The sequence below is a fragment of the Triturus cristatus genome, chromosome 10, assembly GCF_964204655.1.
Source record: "Triturus cristatus chromosome 10, aTriCri1.1, whole genome shotgun sequence".
Classification (NCBI taxonomy): domain Eukaryota; kingdom Metazoa; phylum Chordata; class Amphibia; order Caudata; family Salamandridae; genus Triturus; species Triturus cristatus.
Genome location: NC_140593.1, coordinates 135,249,431 through 135,274,824, shown reverse-complemented (window position 1 = coordinate 135,274,824; position 25,394 = coordinate 135,249,431). Strand labels below are relative to the sequence as shown.

At 45.1% G+C, this 25,394-nt stretch overlaps 1 protein-coding gene and 1 long non-coding RNA gene across 2 annotated transcripts in view; one reads left to right on the top strand and one right to left on the bottom strand.

Moving 5' to 3' along the window:
- LOC146789037 (collagen alpha-4(VI) chain-like) overlaps nucleotides 1-25,394 on the top strand; it is a 428,058-nt gene that overhangs the window by 53,974 nt on the left and 348,690 nt on the right. Inside the window, exon 2 of the mRNA XM_085630646.1 lies at nucleotides 7,373-7,439. Coding sequence (XP_085486772.1) covers nucleotides 7,429-7,439 — 11 coding nt within the window. The 5' untranslated portion in view covers nucleotides 7,373-7,428. The remainder of the gene's footprint in view (nucleotides 1-7,372; nucleotides 7,440-25,394) is intronic.
- The window catches only part of LOC146789038 (uncharacterized), a 224,821-nt gene that overhangs the window by 42,791 nt on the left and 156,636 nt on the right, over nucleotides 1-25,394 (bottom strand). The window lies entirely within an intron of this gene.

Sequence of the window (25,394 nt, the reverse complement as noted above, 5' to 3'; positions counted from 1 at the left end):
ACTGACGTAATCTTGCCTGTTATGGTCACTATTACAACACTAATGATATTAGTAGCTCGGGATGAATTTTTTTTTATCGTAAGTAGCGCTTATTACAGAAAAGGAGAAAAGGTTGCAGATCCCTGATCTAAAACTACTCAATTTAATTTATAGTTAGAGAAGTTGATTCAGGAGGCAAGGAATTCAAGGCAATGGTTGTGAGTACAGAGAGTGATCTACCTCCCTGGAGTGCCCGGAGTAGTGAGTAACAAAGATAAATTAGAATTTACTGGACGTAGAGATCACAGAAACATCCTGCTGCGAGTGCTCTCGGTGAGTGCTTTGCGATGAAAACATTGCACTGTGAGTCATCATCTGTTGCTGGTAGGTAACAAGCGAAGAGCGGCCAGGCCATGGTCCCTGAAAAGGCGGCAAAGCGGCATATTGTATGCACTGCAGTTTGTCTGTAAAGTAGGTGAGCAGACTAAGGTACAGTGAGTTCGCTATAGTCCAGCCTAGAAAATATCAGTGACTGCCCCACTGTTTTCCTTTGTTTGGTGGGCAGGAGGTGTAAGACTTCTTAGCAGTGCACACCATGCAAACGCAGGTGAAGGAGAGTTGAATGTCAAAACAAAAAATACAGGTTGCAGCTGCATTAGGTTTTGGGGGAAAGCAAGAATGAATCTCAGCCAATGGTAGACAATTACTTTGAGACTTAATTCAGTCCGTCAGCGCATGCGCTGCTCTGCGAGACATTTAGTCAGCGGCTTTTGGAAATGCTTCCAAAGGCTGTTGCCGGCCACCAGTTTTCAGTTATGCGCGCAAGCGCGCGCCGATGACTTTCGCTTTCACGGCCGCGCGGTGTTATTTTTACGGTTGCGCGGCCAATGCTTGTTGTTCTTCGCTACTTTGACGGTTGATTATAACTTGCTTTTAGTATAGCACCAAATGCCGCAGTTTGCTTTTTCTCATCGCTAACCAGTAAGTAACTTGATTTGCTTTGTCCAAATTCACCCGTACTCAGTTTGTTGTTATTTGAAAGATGTGAAAAGCTGAGCTGGCATTCTTTGTCTTACCCACATCGACTCTTTGTGCACTCGTGGCAAAGTCGTCAGGGCGGGAGGCATGAATGTGTTCACAATCATGTAAAAAAAAATATCACTTTAAAAAAAGGCCCAAAACACTGCAAAGATTTATAACTGTTGTACCAGGGTGAACATCTGCATTTTAAAGAAATGTAGTTGTTTGAATTTAGAAAAGAGTTTGTCACATTTTTACCTGATATACATGCCAAACATTTTTCGGGCTGGGCTCGTGCACATGCTCTTAGAGCCCAGGTAGACCCCTGGCTTGGCTCTGGCTCGACTCGCCGTGACTATTTTTTTACTTCCACCCCTACATCTATAGAGTTTGTCTGGGGAGACTGAGTTGTTTTGGGACTCAGCAAATTACACCCAATTGTTTACAGGATTCATAGAACAGGTAACAGCACCCAGGGACAAAGGCCACACAACACCCATCTGTTGACTATTTCGTTGCCTTTGACCATGTACGGATCTACTCTGTTGTCTTTTTTCCCCTACCTTCGCGCTGCATGAATACCGTACACAAGCTTTAAGACACGCAGACACTACCCAGCTGCCACAGCAATAGCTGAATTCAGAGGTTACAAAAAGCCACAGCACAGTGCACTGTGAATGAATAAACAGGCCAGCTGGTCCCAGAACGCGCACCCGCGTTACAGGGGACTCACCTCTCTCTCTCTCTCTCTCTCTCTCTCTCTCTCTCTCTCTCTACCTATGTACCTACCTCTCTCTACCTCTCTACCTACCTCTTTACCTCTCCCTCTACCTCTCTCTCTACCTCTCTACCTCTCTCTATCTCCTCTATCTCTCTCTACCTCTCTCTACCTCTCTCTACCTCTCTCTTTACACCTCTCTCTCTCTACCTCTCTCTCTCTCCCTCTCTACCTCTCTCTCTACCGCTCTCTACCTCTCTCTACCGCTCTCTCTCTACCTCTACCCCTCTCTCTCTCTCTCTCCCTCTCTCTTTCTACACCTCTCTCTCTACCTCTCTCTCTACCTCTCTCTCTCTACCTCTCTACCTCTCCCTCTCTCTCTCTACCTCTCTCTCCACCTCTCTCTCCACCTCTCTCTCTACCTCTCTACCTCTCTACCTCTACACCTCTCTCTACCTACCTCTCTCTCTCTACCTCTACCTCTCTCTCTACCTCTCTTGACCTTTCTCCACCTCTCTACCTCTCTCCACCTGTCTCTAACTCTCTCCACCTCTCTACCTCTCTCCACCTCTCAACCTCTCTACCTTTCTATACCTCTCTCTCTATCTACCTCTCTCTACCTCTCTCTCTTCCTCTCTTTCTACCTCTCTCTCTTTCCCTCTCTCAAAGATGGCTGCAGCGTATACGTGGGATGCGGTGGACTAAATGGCAACCGGAGCCTGATAGCACTGCGAGTCCTTTAAAAAAAAAAAAACAACAAGCAGTGGCATAGCCAATAGGTCTCCCCTTTGGGGTCTTATAAGTGTTTAGTTATCCAGTACAATATCCTTGGTGCAACAACATCAAGTGTTGCATGGCTAAACACTTATAAGGTCCCAAAGGCGAGACCTATTGGCCATGCCAATGCTTGTTTGCTTTAGGTTGTGGGGTCAATTCACAAATGCATGGAAGAGAAGGAAAAGAGCGCTACAGGAGTCCGACTTTACCCGCCTCAATGCGCCTCTGTGACCAGGCCCTTCAATTTTAGAAGCAGAAGAGAAGCCTTCGGTTGATGCACGTTTTTTATGCAAAGGAAATATATTAAACAGATATTTGTGACATTTCACAAAGATCTCAACCCTACAAATGCAACATGTGTTCAGTGCAGGCATTCCACAGTGACAGGGCCAAGCCACACAGGCGCGTGCCATGTGAGGTACATAAAGAGTAACTGCATGGGGCCGCGTGGGGTTGTAAACTCTTACTCACACTGACATTTACGACTTCTTTGTGAAACCGGCCCAAGACCACAATACTTTACCCCCTTAGACATTTAAGATGAATTTGACAGAACTGTTGAAGTGCAAATGGCATGCTGGCATTTTACTAAAGTACCCAGAAAAAACAAATTGCGCTGTTAAGCTTTCTTTCCTACACAGTAAAGATGGAGCCATTCCCAGGCAGCACCACCCGGGCCCACCCAGAGCTCTGCACTGTCTCTGCTGCAAAGCCTTCGCACACAATCTCGTGGTGTCCCCTCACGGTGAGGTACAGCTGGGTTCACGCTCCTTAAATGCACACACGCACATGCATAGGCGCAAAGAGTTGCACACTCATCTGGGGGGGTGGTAAGGAGGGCAGATGGAGCTGGGGTGCTTAGTGTAGTTAGGGACCGCCTTCTCCCTGCCCCAATAACCATCCATGTTGGGAACCGGCACCCCATTGCTTAGTTGTAAGGTTAAAGGCACATGTCAGACACTTGCCTTTTGGAAAATGTAATTTTTCCAGGAGACAGGTCAACTCTGACACACAAGTTTTTCCTAACAAAAACATAGGAGCCTTCACCCCAGGGTTATGGCAAAATGTACCAAGATGACAGCTTTTTCAGTAGCGCCAAAACCTGAATAGAGAATAGGTGACCATTTTGGATAGAAGCAACTATTTACCTGTGTAAAATATAAACACCACAGCACAGCTGGAGATCACAGACTGTGCAACCTTCCTCTTAGATAAGGTTATACTTCTAACATGAAAAGCGGAGACGTTCTGTAAAAGTTGTTGTTCGTAACCTATTTCTATTGGCCAAAATGTTTAATTTTGACAGCTAACATTCTCTTTAGGTTTCGCCTGCGCAGCGCTTGCGCTGTGCTTGTGAAATCTCTTGTACTTATTATATCTAAAAAGGGTGATCTTATCAGTTCCCATAGCCGAATTACTGTGTTTATTCGCCATGTGTGGAACTTTTTTTTTGTCATTTACGATACTTCTACTAAAGCTGTTCACACTGCTTAAACCCCATTCACTGTCAAGATAAGATCTCTTCCCACGGAAAAGGCAGACAGCTTCTAACAGTATGCTGGAATGCTTGCTTATTATTACTTAGTTGTGTAAAGCAGATGCTTTAGCCTTGGAACATTTGTGGCATTTCCTATTCATGCCTCAGTTCCTTTTTTTGCAATTTGTAGGCATTATCGGATTGATTTTTTTCAACGTATTCTATTTGGTCATTATGATCAAATTCTAAATGTTGTAATAAACATTGCACATTAAAAGTAAAGTTAATATACAAGAGCTATGCTATATTCTACTACTAAACCGGCAGCCATATGTTTAGTTACCTTGCAGACAACAGGGCCATGATTTGAATGGTGCAGCAGGTGCAGTAGCACCGGCCCAAGAGTTGCCAGAACTCCTTTAAACACACAATATTGCTATATTTGACTACTAAACAGGAGGTCACAATCCCAGTTACCTTGCAGTTTAAAGAAACTTGATTCGAATGGTGCAGCACGTGCAGTGGCACTGGGGTCAAAAGCTCTAGGGACCCCACTAAACCCAGATTATTGCTAACATTTAAAACCAAACAGGCAGTCACAAGTGCAGTTACCTTGAAGACAACAAGGTCATGATTTCAATGGTGCAGCAGGTGCAGTGACACCAGGAACAAAAGCTCTAGGTAACCGACTAAACACCTACAATTGCTATATTTTACCACTAAACAGGCAGTCACAAGTGCAGTTATCTAGCAAGCACGGGGGTCATTATTTCAATAGTGCAGCAGGTGCTTTAGCACCGGGACCAACCGCTCCAGGCACTCCACTAAACACTGATTATTGCTATACTTTACAACTTAACAGGCAGCCGCAAGTGCAGTTATCTTGCAGGCATGATATGCATGTTGAAGCAGGTGCAGTGGCACCGGGCCAAAAAGTTGTCAGAACTCTTTTAAGCAGCTAATTTTGCTATACTTTACTACTAAACAGACAGTCACAATTGCAGTTATCTTGCAGGCAACAGGGTCATTATTAGAATGGTGTTGCAGGTGCAGTGGCACCAAGCCCAAAATTTGCCAGAACTCCTCTAAACACCTAATATTAGTATATTTTACAACTAAACAGGCAGTCATACGTGCAGTTCTCTAATAAACAGTAGGATCATGATTTCAATAGTGCAGCAGGTGCGGTGGCACCAGGACCAAAAGCTCCAGGAACCCCACTAAACACCTAATATTGCTATATGTTATTCCTGAACATGCAACCACAAGTGCAGTTACCTTGCAGACAACAAGGCCATGATTTCAATGGTGCAGCAGGTGCAGTGACACCAGGACCAAAAGCTCTAGGCACCCCACTAAACACCGAAAATTGCTATATTTTACTACTAAACAGGCAGTCACAAGTGCAGTTAACTTGCAGACGAGGTCATGACTTGAATGGTGCAGCAGGTGCAGTATCACTGGGCCCAAAAATTGTCAAAACTCCTCTAAACACATAATAATGCTATATTTGACTACTAAACAGGCTTTCACAATTACCTTACAGTTAAAAGGGACTTGATTGGAATGGTGCAGTAGGTGCAGTTGCACTGGGGCCAAAAGCTCAAGCTTTAGGGACCCCACTAAAAACAGACTATTGCTAAATTTGACTACTGAACAAGAAAGTCACAAGTGCAACTACATAGCAGGCAATAGGGTCATGATTTGAATGGTGCAGCAGGTACAGTAGCACCAGGACCAAAAGCTCTAGGCAACACACTAAACACCTAGTATTGCTATATTTTACTACTAAACAGGCAGTCACAAGTGCAGTTGTCTTACATACGACAAGGTCATGAGTTCAATGTTGCCGCAGGTGCAGTAGCACCAGGACCAAAAGTTTCAGAAATCCTCTAAACACCAAATATGATTTCAATGGCGCAGCAGGTGCAGGGATACCCGGGCCCAAAGATCTAGGAACACCTCTAAACACCAAATATTGCAATATGTTGCTACTAAACAGGCAGTCGCAAGTGCAGTTACCTTACAGGCAATAGGGTAATGATTTGAGTGATGCAGCTGGTACAGTGGCACCAGACCCAAATGTATCTATTTATTTATAAGTTTTATATAGCGCTAGTTAGACCCGAAGGTATCGGAGCGCTTTACAGAATCAAGAGCAAGGCAATGATCCAGTCACTAAGTATATGACGTGCAACAATCTTAAGTTCAAGTGCAAACAACAACAAATACACATAAAAAATATTAGGCAATGCGGGTGGAATACAATATGTACACAAAACAGAAGTTCGGCCCGGAGGGCGGTTACTGATTGTGGGCCAGTCGCAAATTTTGAGTCCAGGGAGAGAACGATCTTCTAGGCTAAAGAGACAAACAGAAGTAAACAGCCAACAGTTCAACGGGGTCAAAGATAGACTAATAGAAATGAGTTCAAGAATTGCTCATGCGTTCCAGTATTTGTTGAGGAGATGGCGTTTCAGGTCTCTTTTGAAGCCAGTGGAGGGGTTGCATCGTAGGTGCATCTTCCTTCGATTGGAAGCCAGTTCAGGGTCTTGAGTGCAGGCGTGATGTGATCATTCCGTTTAATATCCGTTATGGGCCTAGCTGCCATGTTTAGTACTGATCTGAGGGGAGCGAGGTGCGATATCGGGGTCCCTGTGAGGATAGCATTCCCACAGTCAAGTTTGGAGAGGGCCAGAGATTGAACGACCCATTTGAAATCATCCGAGGGAATGATTGGTTTGATTTTTTTTAAGGTGTTTTAGTGTGTAAATCGCTCCTTAGGCTGAGTTTTTGATGTGATCCTTTATTGACAAGTCTTTATCCAGGGTGAAGCCTAAGGATTTAGTCAAATTGGAAAGAGTGAGAGAACAATTTAGAGCGTTCAGGTCACTGATCCAGTCTTTGATTGGAAGGTGGTTACTTTTATGGAAGAACAGGATTATTTGTGTTTTGGTGGGGTTTAATTTTAGATGTTTAAAGTCAAACAAAGATTGTATATCACTCAGTGCTTGCTTCAGGATGATAGTAAGGGGTTCCATGAAGAGATTGAACAATGAAGGGGAGAGTATTGAGCCCTGGGGGACTCCAAGAGAGACAGAAATGTCAGAACCACTCCAAACAGATAATATTGCTATAACATCAATTAATTCTATTATTTCCCTTTTTCATTTTACAAAATGTTGCTATCACTTACCCGCACTATATCACTTGTAACAGCACAATATATTGCCTTTTTTAACATAACCAAGTCATAACACTTAACAGATTTTCGGTAACTTATATTATACTACTACTCAGCAAGCTACAACTTACAACAAAAACAGCTTATTATTTGTCACATAGGCAAAACTTAATACATTTACCAATGCTTGTTTTTTCTTTCTGTCCTATCTTTGCAGGTGCAAGTCGGCCTCTGGACCTCAACCCCCCTGCTCTGGTGACCATCTAGGAAGAGATGGCTGCTCAGTAAGTGACATGTTTGACCCAGGAAGTATATTCCCCTTTCACCCCTGGGGTCTTTTTCCCTCCTGCTCAATCATCCCTTTCAGCTGGATCAATTGGAGCTCTATGTCACTTTCTCACAATCAAGGAATGATAAGACATGTTTTTTAAAATATATTTCTGAATTTATTGCACGTTTTCAACACCTATTGTTTCTGTTTTATTACTGAATGAGCATCACGTGCAGTGGGCCAGTTTTTTTTTAATTAGGCCCTAGTTTGATTTAAGAAGTTATGCATTTCATCTGCAAGTTTTTTTGTGTTTAAAAAAAAAAAAGTTGGACTTCGCCTGCGAAGGTTAGTAATCAAGGAGCCAGTCGTAAGGAAAATAGTGGGAGGACCAATCATAATATGCACATCACAATGAGGTCAAATGTAGTGATGTCACAAGCAGTGATATCATACCCTCATAATAATTCCCACTTAAAACATCAAAGGCCTATTTTACAAAAAGAATAAATAAGCATTACCACAAAAGAATGTGAAAGGAATATTTTTGGTTTTACTTTTTATACATCATGTGTTTTTTTCGACATATCAATTTGTAAGTAAGCTCTGGAATGGCTGGAAGTGACAATATTTTTAAACAGACATGTAAAACTTGGAAATTCCATGTTAAAATGCTTTTAGTGAATAAATAAAATAGGCTGTTGATTTCTGTTTGTTTCCTGCTGGTGCTTTTTATCCAGTTCCAAAACACACATGTGCTTCACATTAGCAGTCCATTAAGCAATAGAAGGTTTAACTTTGCAATGTGCTCTGTTCCTCAGATAAGAGATTAAAAGATGATGTGTGCTTGGATGGTGTCACACATAAAGGGGGCGCTGCCAGTGAGATGGAGGGTCACAAACATTCTGAGACCAGTGTTTGCAAATGCAAGCTCAAGGCGACATCACGCAGCCGCAGGCTAAGGGAATAGTCGTGGGACTCCGTCCACCCGCGTCCACGCCCGACTTGTACCCTGTCAGGGACTCTGTCTCAATGTGCCTGAGTTCATTGATAATGGCCACACATTCCTGAGTATACCTACTTCTGCCACACCTACAGCCTCAGGCTAAGGGAACAGAGTCCCCTTTCCAAAAATAGTCGTGGGACTCCGTCCACCCGCGTCCACGCCTGACTTGTACCCTGTCAGGGACTCTGTCTCAATGTGTCCGAGTTCATTGATAATGGCCACATATTCCTGAGTGTACCTACTTCTGCCACACCTACAGCTAGAGATGTGTCTGGGACCCCTTCACCTAGGGCAGATGTCTGGCGTTCTTTCACTCGTGTCCTCTGTGGTTGAGCAGTTGTGTTTTCATCATCATCATCAAATCACTTTATTCGATTATTTAAAATCATAAAAGTACAATACACAATATACAATAAACAAAATCATGTTATCACTAATTGCATATGAGCGATGTTAAAAGGGAATAAGAACATCAGTATCAATAATATAATTCATCAGGGCTAAAAGAAATATCAAATAAAATAAAATTTCATTGTGGTAAAAAATACGGGGTTTCATACATGGTTTAGCATAGGGAATCTTCTTTTCCTAAGGCGTACAGCTGCAACAAGAAAACTAGCAATATTAAAAATGTCCCAAGTATTATTAAGCATTTGAAGGTAAAGTAATGCTGGTCTAGCCTGTAAAAAGCCCTTACCACTCAATAGAGGGACTAAAGTTGTGTTTTCATAATGCAGAAGGTACTGCCAGAAATCTTGGAGCAAATATTCATTTTAACCTGTGTGCGTCAGAGGTAGATGCTGCAGTGCAGGGGTGCCCTTATCCTACAAAGGGCCCTCCCATTCAGCCCAAGGTCAATGAATATTTGTGAGATGTGGGTGTCCCAGGAGCCCCAGCCCGTCCAAGTTTCCCAGATCAATCTGTGATGTGCTGCACCAGTCCAGGTTTTTTCTTTGAATTCTGGGATATGCAGTCTTGTGTATTTCATTATAAAATTGGACTACAAGTCCCAGGATTCAGGACCTGGAAAACATTGCAGCTATGCGTCACTACAATCTGCAGGGGGTGGGGGGCATCATTTGCCATTGGTGTGCACGTGGGCAGCCATCTTGCTTGGATTGACATCAGCGCTGATGGCTAACATAATTTAGGTAACCGAATGTAAACTCAAGAGAAATTTTCAGCAGGCTTCTCAAACTCACAGATTTTCAATTTTCTCCCAAACCTGGCTATTCACATTGCAACATAAACGTCAGTGCTTTCCGCCCCCTGTTGCAAGACACCCCCAACCCCCAAAACACGGGTTGCTTTTAACATAAAATACCCACCTGGTCAATAGCCAACCAGCCATCTGTCCGAGTGGGTCATCAAATAGAAGAGGTCAGGCCAGGTCACGGAGAGGTCACTGAAAGCCGAGCTCTGGTCACAAGCATGGCCAGTTAGAAGGCAGCCTTAGCTGGTGATCTTTAACATATGTGCATGCCCTCCTGGTAATGGGGCAGGTCAGCCGCGTGAAACAACACACGGGAGACATCAAAGGGGCTAGCAGGGAGTGGCCCTTGACTCAAAGCATGTGTCAGCCAGAGCCACAAACACTCAGGCTTATCTCCACCCAACCTTCGCCCCAGAAGAGAATGAAAAGTGAAGTGTGCAGCCCTCTGAACCTCGGCCGCTTCCAGCAGAACAAGGAGCTGGACCAGCACAAAGTGTCAGAGCTTTGCAGTGAGCCTAGAACAACAAAAAGACAAGATCCATAAACTCCAATATTTTTCTAATATCAGTGCTGATGATGCCTAATGAAGGGCAGACCACTGAATTGTCTCTTGGCACTTGAATGAAATGGTTTTGTGACCTCAGTGGCACTGGTGTGTCGACCCTGGAAGAGAGAGAGGGAGACTCGCCCCTCCTTAGTATCCATCTGTCTCTGGCAGGCAGTGGCATCATGTAGAATGATGATGGCGCTCCCTGCAAAGAGTGGTGGCAAGCTCATCAGATTCAAGCATCTCAGAGATGGGCCTTAAGCTGAATGTGAGCCCTCGCACCGCAGCGTACACCCTTCGCGCAGTATAGACACTGGGCAAGTGCTGTGCACAGGATCACTCTGCAAATAAACAGATTAAATCACCCACACGTGAAAGGCATGGGCATCAGATGACTCCGGACCATACCTGGCCATGGGCATCAGATGACTCAGCACCATACCTGCCCATGGGCATCAGATGACTTAGGACCATACCAGGCCATGGGCATCAGATGACTCGGGACCCTACCTGGCCATGGGCATCAGATGACTAAGGACTATACCTGGCCATGGGCATCAGATGACTCGGCATCATACCTGGCCATTGGCATCAGATGACTCGGCATCATACCTGGCCATGGGCATCAGATGACTCAGCATCATACCTGGCCATTGGCATCAGATGACTCAGCACCATACCTGGCCATGGGCATCAGACGACTCAGGACCATACCTGGCAATGGGCATCAGATGACTCAGGACCCAACCTGGCCATGGGCATCAGATGACTCAGGACCCTACCTGGCCATGGAGATCAGACGACTCAGGACCCTACCTGGCCATGGGCATCAGACGACTCAGGACCATACCTGGCCATGGGCATCAGGCGACTCAGGACCCTACCTGGCCATGGGCATCAGCCTACTCGGGACCCTACCTGGCCATGGGCATCAGATGACTCGGGACCCTACCTGGCCATGGGCATCAGACGACTAGGGACCCTACCTGGCCATGGGCATCAGAAGACTCGGGACCCTGCCTGGCCATGGGCATCAGATGACTCAGGACCCTACCTGGCCATGGGTATCAGATGACTCAGCACCATACCTGGCCATGGGCATCAGATGACTCAGCACCATACCTGGCCATGGGCATCAGATGACTCTGGGCCATACCTGGCCATGGGCATTAGATGACTAAGGACCCTACCTGGCCATGGGCATCAGATGACTCAGGAACATACCTGGCCATGGGCATCAAATGACTCCGCATCATACCTGGCCATTGGCATCAGATGACTCTGCATCATACCTGGCCATGGGCATCAGATGACTCTGCATCATACCTGGCCATTGGCATCAGATGACTCAGCACCATACCAGGCCATGGGCATCAGACGACTCAGGACCATACCTGGCCATGGGAATCAGACGACTCAGGACCCAACCTGGCCATGGGCATCAGATGACTCAGGACCCTACCTGGCCATGGGCATCAGATGACTCGGGACCCTACCTGGCCATGGGCATCAGACGACTCGGGACCCTACCTGGCCATGGGCATCAGACGACTCAGGACCATACCTGGCCATGGGCATCAGACGACTCGGGACCCTACCAGGCCATGGGCATCAGACGACTCGGGACCCTACCTGGCCATGGGCATCAGATGACTCGGGACCCTACCTGGCCATGGGCATCAGACGACTCGGGACCCTACCTGGCCATCGGCATCAGATGACTCAGGACCCTACCTGGCCATGGGTATCAGATGACTCAGGACCCTACCTGACCATGGGTATCAGATGACTCCGCACCATACCTGGCCATGGGCATCAGATGATTCTGGGCCATACATGGCCATGGGCATCATATGACTCCGCATCATACCTGGCCATTGGCATCAGATGACTCCGCATCATACCTGGCCATGGGCATCAGATGACTCAGCATCATACATGGCCATTGGCATCAGATGACTCAGCACCATACCTGGCCATGGGCATCAGACGACTCAGGACCATACCTGGCCATAGGAATCAGACGACTCAGGACCCTACCTGGCCATGGGCATCAGATGACTCAGGACCCTACCTGGCCATGGCCTTCAGATGACTCGGCACCCTACCTGGCCATGGGCATCAGACGACTCAGGACCATACCTGGCCATAGGCATCAGACGACTCAGGACCCTACCTGGCCATGGCCTTCAGATGACTCAGCACCCTACCTGGCCATAGGCATCAGATGACTCAGGACCATACCTGGCCATAGGCATCAGACGACTCAGGACCCTACCTGGCCATGGGCATCAGGCGACTCAGGACCCTACCTGGCCATGGGCATCAGATGACTCAGGACCCTACCTGGCCAGTGGCATCAGATGACTCAGGACCCTGCCCGGCCATGGGCATAAAATGACTCAGGACCCTACCTGGCCATGGGTATCAGATGACTCAGGACCCTATCTGGCCATGGGCATCAGATGACTCAGCACCAGATATAGCCATGGGCATCAGATGACTCTGGGCCATACCTGGCCATGGGCATCAGATGACTAAGGACCCTACTTGGCCATGAGCCTCAGATGACTCTGGACCATACCTGACCATGGGCATCAAATTACTCAGGACCATAACTGGCCATGGGCATCTGATGACTCGGGACAATACCTGGCCATGGGCATCAGATGACTCAGGACCATACCTGGCCACAGGCATCAGATGACTCAGGACCATACCGGGCCATGGGCATCAGATGACTCAGGACCATACCTGGCCATGGGCTTCAGATGACTCAGGACCATACCTGCCCATTGGCATCAGATGACTCAGGACCATACTTGGCCATGGGCATCAGATGACTCAGGAATCTACCTGGCCATGGGCATCAGATGACTCGGGACCATACCTGGCCATGAGCATCAGATGACTCGGGACCATATCTGGCCAGGAACCAAACTCTGTCCCCCGGAAGAAGGCAGCCATGAACACAAGCACAACACACTCTCATTCTGCTTCACTACACTCCAGGCATAGGTGTTGCAACACAATCACAATGACACAAAAGTGCATCCTGCTTCTCATCACACCTGACTCTACAAACCTTTCACATAGGCTACACTCACAAGCCATGCACTGCTAACCAAACATGACAATAAAATAATACAAAGCACGTGCATAGTATCGCTCACTCTACTACACTCTTATGGGCAGGGGGCAATGTCGGTAATAGGAGAGACACATTGGTCATCATGGGCAGCAATAGAACCGGTTCCACAAAGGCCGTACTGTGATTCAGCATCCTTCAACCAGTCACACCCTACAGAGGGCTACCTGTACATATTATAAAAAGAAAATCACTCTGCCTTGCTCTCCATCACAGTGTATCACACTGCTTCATATGTATGTATGTATATTTGTATGCATGTATGTATGTATGTATGAATGTATGTATGTATGTATGTGGTATTTCTATATAAGAAACCTAGTCTAAAGCAGCGGAGCACTGAAGGGTGTCAAAGCCAAGCACACAGTTGATAAGTGCTATCAAAGGATGCTGGGCTCTGGAAGCAGAAGTGGACTGTTATTGTTTTGTGGTGTAGTGTTCGTTAAAGAGCTGTGCCTTCAACTTTTTTCTATAATGAAGAGAGTTTTGGCAGTCGTGATGGTTACCGAGATGTTGTTCCAGACCCAGGGAACATAGCTACAAAAGGCCTGCTGCCTTATTTATTTGGCTTTTAACACTTTTTACCCTCCAGTCTGATGTGTCCTGGCTGCCTTTGTGGCAAGAGACACAAGAGATGAAAGGATGCAGCTGGTTTTGAGGATGGTGCGGGCTGGCAAGGGGGCCCATGCAGTTCTATCATGATGAGGATGATGTGATCATAGGTCTACAGCCTCTGGCTGAGATCTGCTGCAGCTAGAGGGGTGTCTTTACGGGGCCAATGTGGAGTCTGGGAGGCCATGGAGCATGGAGTGACCACCATGCGAGAGTATGAGGGACTGAGCAGCAGCTCTGAAGTCACTTTCTGGAAGGAACAATTTCACTTTCTCTAGGAGAGCTGGACCGGCCAGTCTTAGTTTTTCAGCCTTATGTTGCTTGGGAGTGATGTTAGTGTCCAAAGTAAATCCAAGAGACTTGGTATTTAGATGTAAATTGTGAAACGTGTCTTCTAGCACATTTCAACTCTCCCTATTCCTCTGTGGCTACCCTGCGTGGATCTCAGCAGCCAGACTGCTCCAATCTGCTATTCTCTCTGTGCCTAGTCTTTTAGCTTTCCAGGGCGCGCCGTTACAATCTGACCCATGTCTTCATGGGGCAACTTGTTCCCTTAGCAATGAACCACACGATGGCTAATAACCGAGTATTATGTACTGGAATCTGTCCATCCACACTTAAGGCTTGAAAAGGAACCTCAAACAAGAGCAGTTGTGCATAGCGATTGAGTATGGTGTAGGGCACGGCGAAATGTCATGTATGCGGCGTATTTGCGTGTAATTTCTGGAAATTCACATTACACTTGTTCCAGGAAATGCCAGAGATTACACCATTAAGGCACATCATGTACTTGAAATATCATTTGGGTATAAATTCTATTACAGGAGGAACAACAGAACTGAAGCCTGCTTTTTTTTGCCCAAAATACATCCTCTCATTCCAAAATGGATGCCCGGATGCATTTAGCGCTGTTGGGATTAGAATCCATAGCTCCAGCGTTCAATGACAGAAATGTAGCGCCTGGTCCTCATTCTCCTCATTCTAAGTCACTGAAGAGTCAGATCTGCAGTCCAGGCAGAGCTTTGTGTAGGGTATCCCTGTCCCCAAAGGACTGGTGTTTGAGGGAAAGTACAAGTTCAAGTACCAGAAATGATTGCTCTTTGAAAACTCATGAATGCCATGAGTGATATATGATATACATATCTAAGGCTTCTAGTAAAGTGGGGAGACCAGGGTTTGCTATACATTTAGGGGCTATTCACAAAGGTATTTTGGAGTACCTAAAAGATGAATCCTGTAGTACTCGTTGACGTACTCTTAGATACTTTTGTAAATGGGCCGCAAAACTCACAATATGGGGATATTCAGGAATATTCTTACCATTGGACAGGACTCTGTCCTCTTTGCACTTTTACTAATACAGAGTTGGAAGATTTGGGGCAGATTCAAAAAGGCATGTAATAGTATTTAAAAAGTAAATAGCACTACTTTCAGAATTCCTAAATGCTTTTGTAACTCTTCCAAATGGACTCTCCCACTGAGAAACTATGTATTTGTTAAAGTGCATGTGTCAAAGGCAGTGGGTGTGGAAGTCAGTAATATATAACATATGAATGACTCTGAAAGTATGTGCTGTAAAGTCTCTCTAAGGATCATTCTATATAACTGCGCAAAATAATTAGAATTATTTCAACTAAAAAAAAACCTTTCTCCAATATTGAATCCAGATGAAGGTCTGACTGGGTTTGATGATATCACAAAATAATAGACTACCATCTTTATCCAAATCCAGGCACCATCCAAATGTATTTGTGCAGTCCACGGTTGGATATACTCTTACTAGGGTCATGGAAATCGGAATGTAGTGTCGCTAAAAGTTGTTTCATCTCCCTGCTAGAAGTACGCAGAATTCTGCACATTTCATGGAAAAACACTTCTGGAGTTAATGCCACTAAATACCTTAGTCGATGTTGTCTTTCTGTATATTTTGTAAGCATGTCAAAGAAGCATCCATGGGGGATGCATAACTCCAGCGTGTTGAAAAGGAAACTGCACACATTTATGCCTTCCTGGACCTGGGAATTATTTTTTACAAAAGAAATTTATATCGGTGAATTCCGCCCTCAGCTTAATTGGGCAAATGAATTACTTTTTCCATTTGCCGGAGCAGAAGTAAAATTTCACATACACTTAAATGTCGTTCTTGGGGTTGCCACAGGTACATCTTGGGCCTGCCTTGTGATGTAGCAATTGTAAGTGGGCAGTATGTTGATTAAATTTGACAGAATTCAGTCATAGATTTGTATAGAGTGGCTTTGTAAAATGAGAAAATGGCTGAAGATTAGGAACGCAGGGAGTCCACCAAGCATGAGTTGTGAGTTATGAGTTTCTTGCAAAAGGCGAGAAGAATAATTTTGTGGGGCGCACACCCCATTGCTACACCCTAGGATCAGTGATGCCTTTTCTTGTTAAGGTACATTCTAGGTCTGTACATTTCTAAGGGACGCAGAGGGACTGCAAGGTGACTTGAAGGTTGAACTGAGGCCAGTGGGCACTTGCTAGGGTTGGGGGGTGGAGTTTTGGGTCTTGCTTTGGGGTATTGGTCTTGCTGCAGGTGTGGACTGCATGGAGTAGTGAAAATTCATGCATTGAAACCAGAGCAAGAGGGAGCTTGCGCGGTCAAGTCATGAGTGCCAGGGAGTCACATGTTGGGGGACCACACCACTCCGTGTCTACATATGCACAAAACTCCACCTTAGACGTTTAATCTACAAACTAATATAATCTTGACTTTTAGTCCAGCTGACTGAATTGAGGTGACAGTGAACTAACACTAGTAGAATGAAATGGGTTCTTAGAACATAAATATGAATGGAATATAGCGTCATGGGTGAATTATCTGGTCAATGGTCACCTTCATGAGAGAGAAGAGGTGTTAGCAGCTCCTCTGTACCCAGGTTATTTCTTTGCATTTGTCTACTGGTGGTCCTGAAATTATAAACTAATAAAGAAAATGGTCTACCAATACCAGAATGCAGTGAATGAAAAACTGAACGGGATGGTCTCCTTGTGCACAGCCTGGGAAACTCCTGTGCTCCTTGAGAATAATTTGAGTAACCGGAGGTGGTGGCGCGTAGTGTCCTGGTTTACACTCCAGCAGATTCACTAGACAGTGGCAAAGGCATTCCTATATAGGGTGCACTGAAGGCTCCTGAATGTAGGATTGCTATATGACACTAAGCCAAGGCCCTGTTCCATGGCCCATGCTCCTACCGCCTCACTGCATTCTGGGACCTGTAGTCTTGATTTAAGTCTCTTGAGTCGATTGGGCTCTCACACTTGAAAAGATGCTTTTTAAAAGTGATATCCAGAACTTGACATGTTGGGTCCTGCTGGAATGGAGTCCAATGGTCCCTGCATGCATTTCTCCATGACGCTTGCATGTTTCCAGATTTCGGAATGGTTCCAAGAGTGCGCACGCGCACAGTGTGGAACAATGGGACGCGTGTACAGTACACAGAGGTCCAGGTCAATCTCTGAACAGCTTTAGGGGAATACTCCGAGTTTCTTGAACATATCCTGGCAAACAATCCTGTGTGGTCCGTTTTTTTTTTTGTATATACACAAATGCATGGAGGGCTCCTTTTTGTTTGTCCCTGCAGTAGTTGATTTAATACTGCTGTCCAGATGTTTAAACACGTAGCACTGGAGAGCAGAGCAGATGTGGAGAACTAGTCCATATAGGGTGCAGGGCGCAGCATTTGCTGAGCCGGTAATCCATCAGGCTGATGGTGATTTTCAGGCTCCAGGGTAGTTAGCTATAAAGTCATTCATGCCTGGCTTTATGTAAGTACTTTGTATTTGTGTAGCACATTTCTGCCATTACTTTGACTTTCTTTCTCTGTGAAGGACACAGTCTTCCAGTCCTGGGCTTTTCCTTTAAAAAGATAATGTTTTCTGATGTCTCATTATCATTGCATTAACTGAAGTGAAAAGGGACTACAATTACCAGAATGCATTAGACGGTTAAAAAATGATCTGTAACCGGAGTTCTGCTTTCTTGATAACATGGAGACATCGGGTGACATCAGGTTCACTGTATCCGAGTCACCGAGTATTTTCTTTCTCCCAGGACTGCCAAGTGTCTGCCTGTACCTGTCTTTGGTGTCTCGAGAGCGCTCAAGTTTACCAGCACAATGCACGAGCCGTTCATCCACCCTAGCTGTTACTTTGCATTCTGGTACTTGTAGTCCCGAATTTACAATGCAGCAGAGAGAACTGGAGTAAAGTACGAGAACACAAAGAACAATTCTGGACTAGATGAGTCACTCTTGCATGAAACGGAAACCTCGACCTCATGATTGATGTCTCCCCATTTAGTAGCTTCAAAACCACCCCATCTGTGTCTCCCTATATCACCAGCCTTTGATTTTCTATAGCTTCGAGTTTCCCTGATCCATGCACGAGTATTGCATCCACTCTGGGTCTTATGGTTTGGATTTCAGGGATCATTTTACAGTGGAATAAACTGGCCCACAAGTCTCAGAATGCAAAGAGAAATACCTGGACTGGAGCATCTATACAGGCATGGGGACTGGAGCATCTACACAGGCATGGGGACTGGAGCATCTATACAGGCATGGGGACTGGAGCATCTACACGGGCATGGGGACTGGAGCATCTACACAGGCACGGGGACTGGAGCATCTATACAGGCATGGGGACTGGAGCATCCATACAGGCACGGGGACTGGAGCATCTACACAGGCACGGGGACTGGAGCATCTACACAGGCATGGGGACTGGAGCATCTACACAGGCATGGGGACTGGAGCATCCATACAGGCATGGGGACTGGAGCATCTATACAGGCATGGGGACTGGAGCATCTATACAGGCACGGGGACTGGAGCATCTACACAGGCACGGGGACTGGAGCATCTAAACAGACATGGGGACTGGAGCATCTACACAGGCACGGGGACTGGAGCATCTATACAGGCACGGGGACTGGAGCATCCATACAGGCATGGGGACTGGAGCATCCATGCAGGCATGGGGACTGGAGCATCTACACAGGCACGGGGACTGGAGCATCTACACAGGCATGGGGACTGGAGCATCTACACAGGCATGGGGACTGGAGCATCCATACAGGCACGGGGACTGGAGCATCTACACAGGCACGGGGACTGGAGCATCTACACAGGCATGGGGACTGGAGCATCTACACAGGCATGGGGACTGGAGCATCCATACAGGCATGGGGACTGGAGCATCTATACAGGCATGGGGACTGGAGCATCTATACAGGCACGGGGACTGGAGCATCTACACAGGCACGGGGACTGGAGCATCTAAACAGACATGGGGACTGGAGCATCTACACAGGCACGGGGACTGGAGCATCTATACAGGCACGGGGACTGGAGCATCCATACAGGCATGGGGACTGGAGCATCCATGCAGGCATGGGGACTGGAGCATCCATACAGGCATGGGGACTGGAGCATCTATATAGGCATGGGGACTGGAGCATCCATACAGGCATGGGGACTGGAGCATCTATATAGGCATGGGGACTGGAGCATCTAAACAGACATGGGGACTGGAGCATCTACACAGGCACGGGGACTGGAGCATCCATACAGGCATGGGGACTGGAGCATCCATACAGGCATGGGGACTGGAGCATCTACACAGCCACGGGGACTGGAGCATCTACACAGGCATGGGGACTGGAGCATCTACACAGGCATGGGGACTGGAGCATCCATACAGGCATGGGGACTGGAGCATCTATACAGGCATGGGGACTGGAGCATCTATACAGGCACGGGGACTGGAGCATCTACACAGGCACGGGGACTGGAGCATCTAAACAGACATGGGGACTGGAGCATCTACACAGGCACGGGGACTGGAGCATCTATACAGGCACGGGGACTGGAGCATCCATACAGGCATGGGGACTGGAGCATCCATGCAGGCATGGGGACTGGAGCATCCATACAGGCATGGGGACTGGAGCATCTATATAGGCATGGGGACTGGAGCATCCATACAGGCATGGGGACTGGAGCATCTATATAGGCATGGGGACTGGAGCATCTAAACAGACATGGGGACTGGAGCATCTACACAGGCACGGGGACTGGAGCATCCATACAGGCATGGGGACTGGAGCATCCATACAGGCATGGGGACTGGAGCATCTACACAGGCACGGGGACTGGAGCATCCATACAGGCATGGGGACTGGAGCATCTATACAGGTATGGGGACTGGAGCATCTATATAGGCATGGGGACTGGAGCATCTATACAGGCATGGGGACTGGAGCATCCATACAGGCATGAGGACTGGAGCATCCATACAGGCATGGGGACTGGAGCATCTATACAGGCATGGGGACTGGAGCATCTATACAGGCATGGGGACTGGAGCATCCATACAGGCATGGGGACTGGAGCATCTACTCAGGCACGGGGACTGGAGCATCCATACAGGCATGGGGACTGGAGCATCCATACAGGCATGGGGACTGGAGCATCTACACAGGCACGGGGACTGGAGCATCCATACAGGCATGAGGACTGGAGCATCTATACAGGTATGGGGACTGGAGCATCTATATAGGCATGGGGACTGGAGCATCTATACAGGCATGGGGACTGGAGCATCTATACAGGCATGGGGACTGGAGCATCTATACAGGCATGGGGACTGGAGCATCCATACAGGCATGTGGACTGGAGCATCTACACAGGCACGGGGACTGGAGCATCCATACAGGCATGAGGACTGGAGCATCCATACAGGCATGGGGACTGGAGCATCTATACAGGCATGGGGACTGGAGCATCTATACAGGCATGAGGACTGGAGCATCCATACAGGCATGGGGAGTGGAGCATCTATACAGGCATGGGGACTGGAGCATCTACACAGGCACGGACATGGGACACTTGTGAGCCCTGGGTTTTCCTGTGTCTGTGTCTCCCCTCGAGTTCATCCCATATCTTTCTAAGAGTTTTCTCTACCTGTCTGTGTCTCCTTGTGTTTCTGTGTGTCTGTGTCTCCTAGTGCTTACTTTGTAAAACAAAAAAAACAAAAAAGTGCCAGTGCACTTGTCAGGGGGCCATAGCAGCTTCCACTGCTCTTTGCCCCTGCCAGCGCTGCCAATGACATTATCAACAATACTACTAAAGCCACACTCCTACAATTGTCACAATTCAAACGTTTGATGTTCATTACAAATGACCAATACCTGCCCCCTCCCCCTAAACTAATCTTATACCTTTGAGCGGCAGATATTAGTCGTTTTTAAAATATATATATTATTAAAATACTGCTATTGTGATCATAACAAAATTAGACAAACAGGGCCACTATGTGACAGGCTGTCATAAGTGCCGGTGTTGAAAATAAAGTGGTGGTGCCTAGCCCTGGAAGCCACCGGCTCAAGTTAAGCACTGGCCTGTCTCTCTACTTGTTTCCCAATTATTTGTAGTTAAATTAGCAGAACGAAGATGGAACACAATAATAAAACCCACACCCTGTAAATAAACAGGTAAACAACCTATTTTGATAACTAGTAATTGAACAATGTGGTGTGCTAACTCTGGTTCTTCCAAGAGCGTAGCTATAGTAGAAACAGTATAGCATGTGTATTGGCATTGGGGCCTAGTCGTGTTGGGTCCTACTGCACCCAAAATATGTCTCTGATTTCCTTTACAACCAGCAGACGGATAGCACATTTTTTTTGCTTGCACGAGGGTCCATGACATGCTTCCTACCCCACTGCTGTTAACTTTTGTTATTCTGTTTTTTCAAATCCTTTTCACTTTGTGTAATTACCGGGCATATTGGGAGTAATACGAGTGCAGATTTTATTTATGGCTAAGGTTATCAAATAACTCCAGGTCAATAAAAGACACAATGTCCTGTCCTGAGCTTTTGTTTTACAAAACCTTGTTTCCAGGTTTGCTGGTTCAATAGAAGCAGCTGAACTAAAGCATGACTTCAACTCCCAGAATGCACATTGCCCTTAAACGGAAACCTGTGACTGAGGCAATCCATGCTTGGTGGCATTGAGTTATCTGGTAAAAGTACTAAGGGCACACCCTCTGTTCATCAAATCCTTCACACAGAATCGGTTTTAGAAAATAATTGTGCGTGGTTCATCCATTCTTGTTTCTAATTTGCTTTTGGTGGCTGGGGTTCGTTTTCCACATTGGAATTGCAGGACTACAAAAACCAGAATGCAAAAAAAAACCAAGTTAGTTCAGATAACTATATCCAAAAGGATGATGTCATCAGTGATGTCATGAGTGATGCCACTGACCATGTCATGAGTGATGTAATATGTGACGTCATGAGCAGTGGATTGCGGGTGCGCGAGTTATAGTTATCTGAACTAACTATAACGGGGGAATTTCATTGGTTTTTTACGAGTGAAATGTCCACCTAACTATGGTTTTTTAAGTGAATAGTAATATATGTATATATGAAGGTACATATGCATATATATATGTAAATTTTTATAGATATATATTAATTTGTATATATATTTGTATTTATGCATATTTGAATGTATATGCATATATATGTGTATAGATTTGTGCATTTATACAGGTATGCAGATGTATATATGTTGTTATATGTATGCATGTATATATGTGCATATATATGTGTAAACATATGTGCATACATGCATATGTATGCATTTATATGCATATGTATGCATGCATTTATTTCTGTGTAAAGATATATGCATATATATAGCAACATGTTTTATACAAATATATATCGAGATATATATATATATGCATATATATGAATGCATATATATGTATGCATGTATATATGTGTAAACATATGTGCACACATGCATATGTATGCATTTATATGTATATGTATGCATGCATTTATTTCTGCATTCATAGTGATATGCAGATGTGTATATATATATATATATATGGATATATATGAATATATACATATATATTGATATGTGGATGGATATATGCATATATATATACATATTTATATACAAATATATGTATGCATATTTATATGAATATATATGCGTTTTTATATATGTGCTTACATATACATATATATATATATGTATATATGTGCATATATATATGTGCAAAGATATATGCATAGATATATCTAGCGACATGGTTTATACATATATCTATCATATATATGCATATAAATGTATGCATGTATATATGTGCAATAACATATGTGCAAATATGCATATGTAAGCATTTATATGCATATGTATGAATGCATTTATTTCTGCATTTATATAGATATGCAGATTTATATATATGTTTATATATGTATATATAGATATATACATATATAAATGCATATATATATATATATATATATTGATATGAGGACGGATATATGTATATATATATTTATACATATTTATATACAAATATAATATGTATGCATATATATATATATATATATATATGAATGAGGCTTGGTTTTAAACGCCTACCATTACATGAGGTGAAGCAGTATATGCCCAAAAAGAAATAAAAAAACGATCCGCTATAACCGTAAGTTTCCCAAAGTTGCTCAGAAATAGCGTACCTCTGGGCAAGCTGCATACCGCGTGTGAACAAATAATTGCACAGCTCGGTTTTAAATGCCTACCTTTACATGAGGTAAAGCAGTATATGCACAAAAGCAAAAAAAAACGATCCGTTATAACCGTAAGTTTCACAAAGCTGCAAAAAATAGCGTAGTTCTGGGCAAGCTGGTTACCGCGTGTGAACAAATAATTGCACAGCTTGGTTTTAAACGTATACCTTTACATGAGGTGAAGCAGTATATGCACAAAAACAAAAAAATAAAAAAACACACCGAGAATGCGCCCTAAGTTCCATGACGCGCGTTAAAGGTGAATCAATACAGCATAGCACGGACACAAAAGCATGTAACTTTAGGCACAAGTGCTATGCTGCGTGTACAATAATTAACCCCCCCCTCAAAAAAAAGTCACAGCTACCTTAATATGGTCACAAACTCAATGCCGTGTGTACGTAACTGTAACAAATAAATCAATATTAACATGAAAGAGGTACCACAAAACGGATAAAAAAAATGGTAACACTAAAACGATCCGCTATAACCGTAAGCATACCTCTGGGCAAGCTGCATACCGCGTGTGAACAAATAATTGCACAGCTTGGTTTTAAACGCCTACCTTTACATGAGGTGAAGCAGTATATGCCCAAAAACAAAACAAAACGATCCGCTATAACTGTAATTTTCACAAAGCTGCACAAAAATAGCGTACCTCTGGGCAAGCTGCATACCGCGTGTGAACAAATAATTGCACAGCTTGGTTTTAAACGCCTACCTTTCGATGACATGAAGCAGTATATGCACAAAAACAAACAAATTAAAAAACACACCGAGAATGCGCCCTAAGTTCCACGCCGCGCGTTAAAGGTGTATCAATACAGCATAGCACATCGAACTCCATACGCAAAGCGGCAGCTTAGTTGCCATGACAATGGATAGCTTGGCACAAGATTGCATCGGACTGTCCACTGTCCGTACGTACGCGCGCATGTTGTTAGGTTTGGATGAATGGCGAGAGCAGCCATCTTTGTCCATCACTTCGTGTGCATGTAAAGCTTTCAGAGAATCGATCGCGAAAGGCACTCGCATGGAGAGTGTAGCGCATGCGCTGCTATCGCCAGGCGAGACCTAAAGACTGAACTGATAAACTACATTGGGCAACTTGCAAGCTTGAGCAATTGAGGCATTTAGCTCAGTGAAGCAAAATGTCATCACAGAAAATGACTGAAGTGTGTGCCAGTGACATCAAATCCCTATATTTCCAGTTTCTCAGAAGTAGCATCTGTCAGTGGACTTTACGCAATGCACGCAGGCTGTGGAGTGTCCATTGGCCAGGCTTGGGGAGTAGATGAGGAAAACCAGAACCTAGACATAAATCGAAAAAAGAACAAAAAAGCCAAACCATCCTAGTATTATTATTACAAAAATGCCCCTGACAGTAAATAGGACAAGAACAATAAACAGACATGGAAAACTGTACGTACATGTTATTTTCACACATTTGCAACTGATTTAAGGTGCCAAAAATGTACATGTGCATTTCTGGAGAGCTGACCAAGAACAATTGATGCCAGAAAAGACGTCTGTGAGACCAAAGAGGGTGATCTTGCAGTGAAGCATACTTCTGATCTGAGCGTAGTTTTTTTGATTTCTTCCAAATCTTTTATAAGGTGACACAGCCCAGGACGGGGTGCTTCTGCGCAGTGCATGTTGCAGCTGGCCACAATGTTGCCATTTCCACCCCTACCAGGTGACAGAGTAGAGCTCTCCCACATTTTGAATTCTCTCTCTACAGGCTGAATTAGCAGTCTGTTGCAGATAGTTTTTACTTATAAATCAATAATTTGACATATTTGTACAGTGGGGCTTTGAATCTGCCCCTTGCTT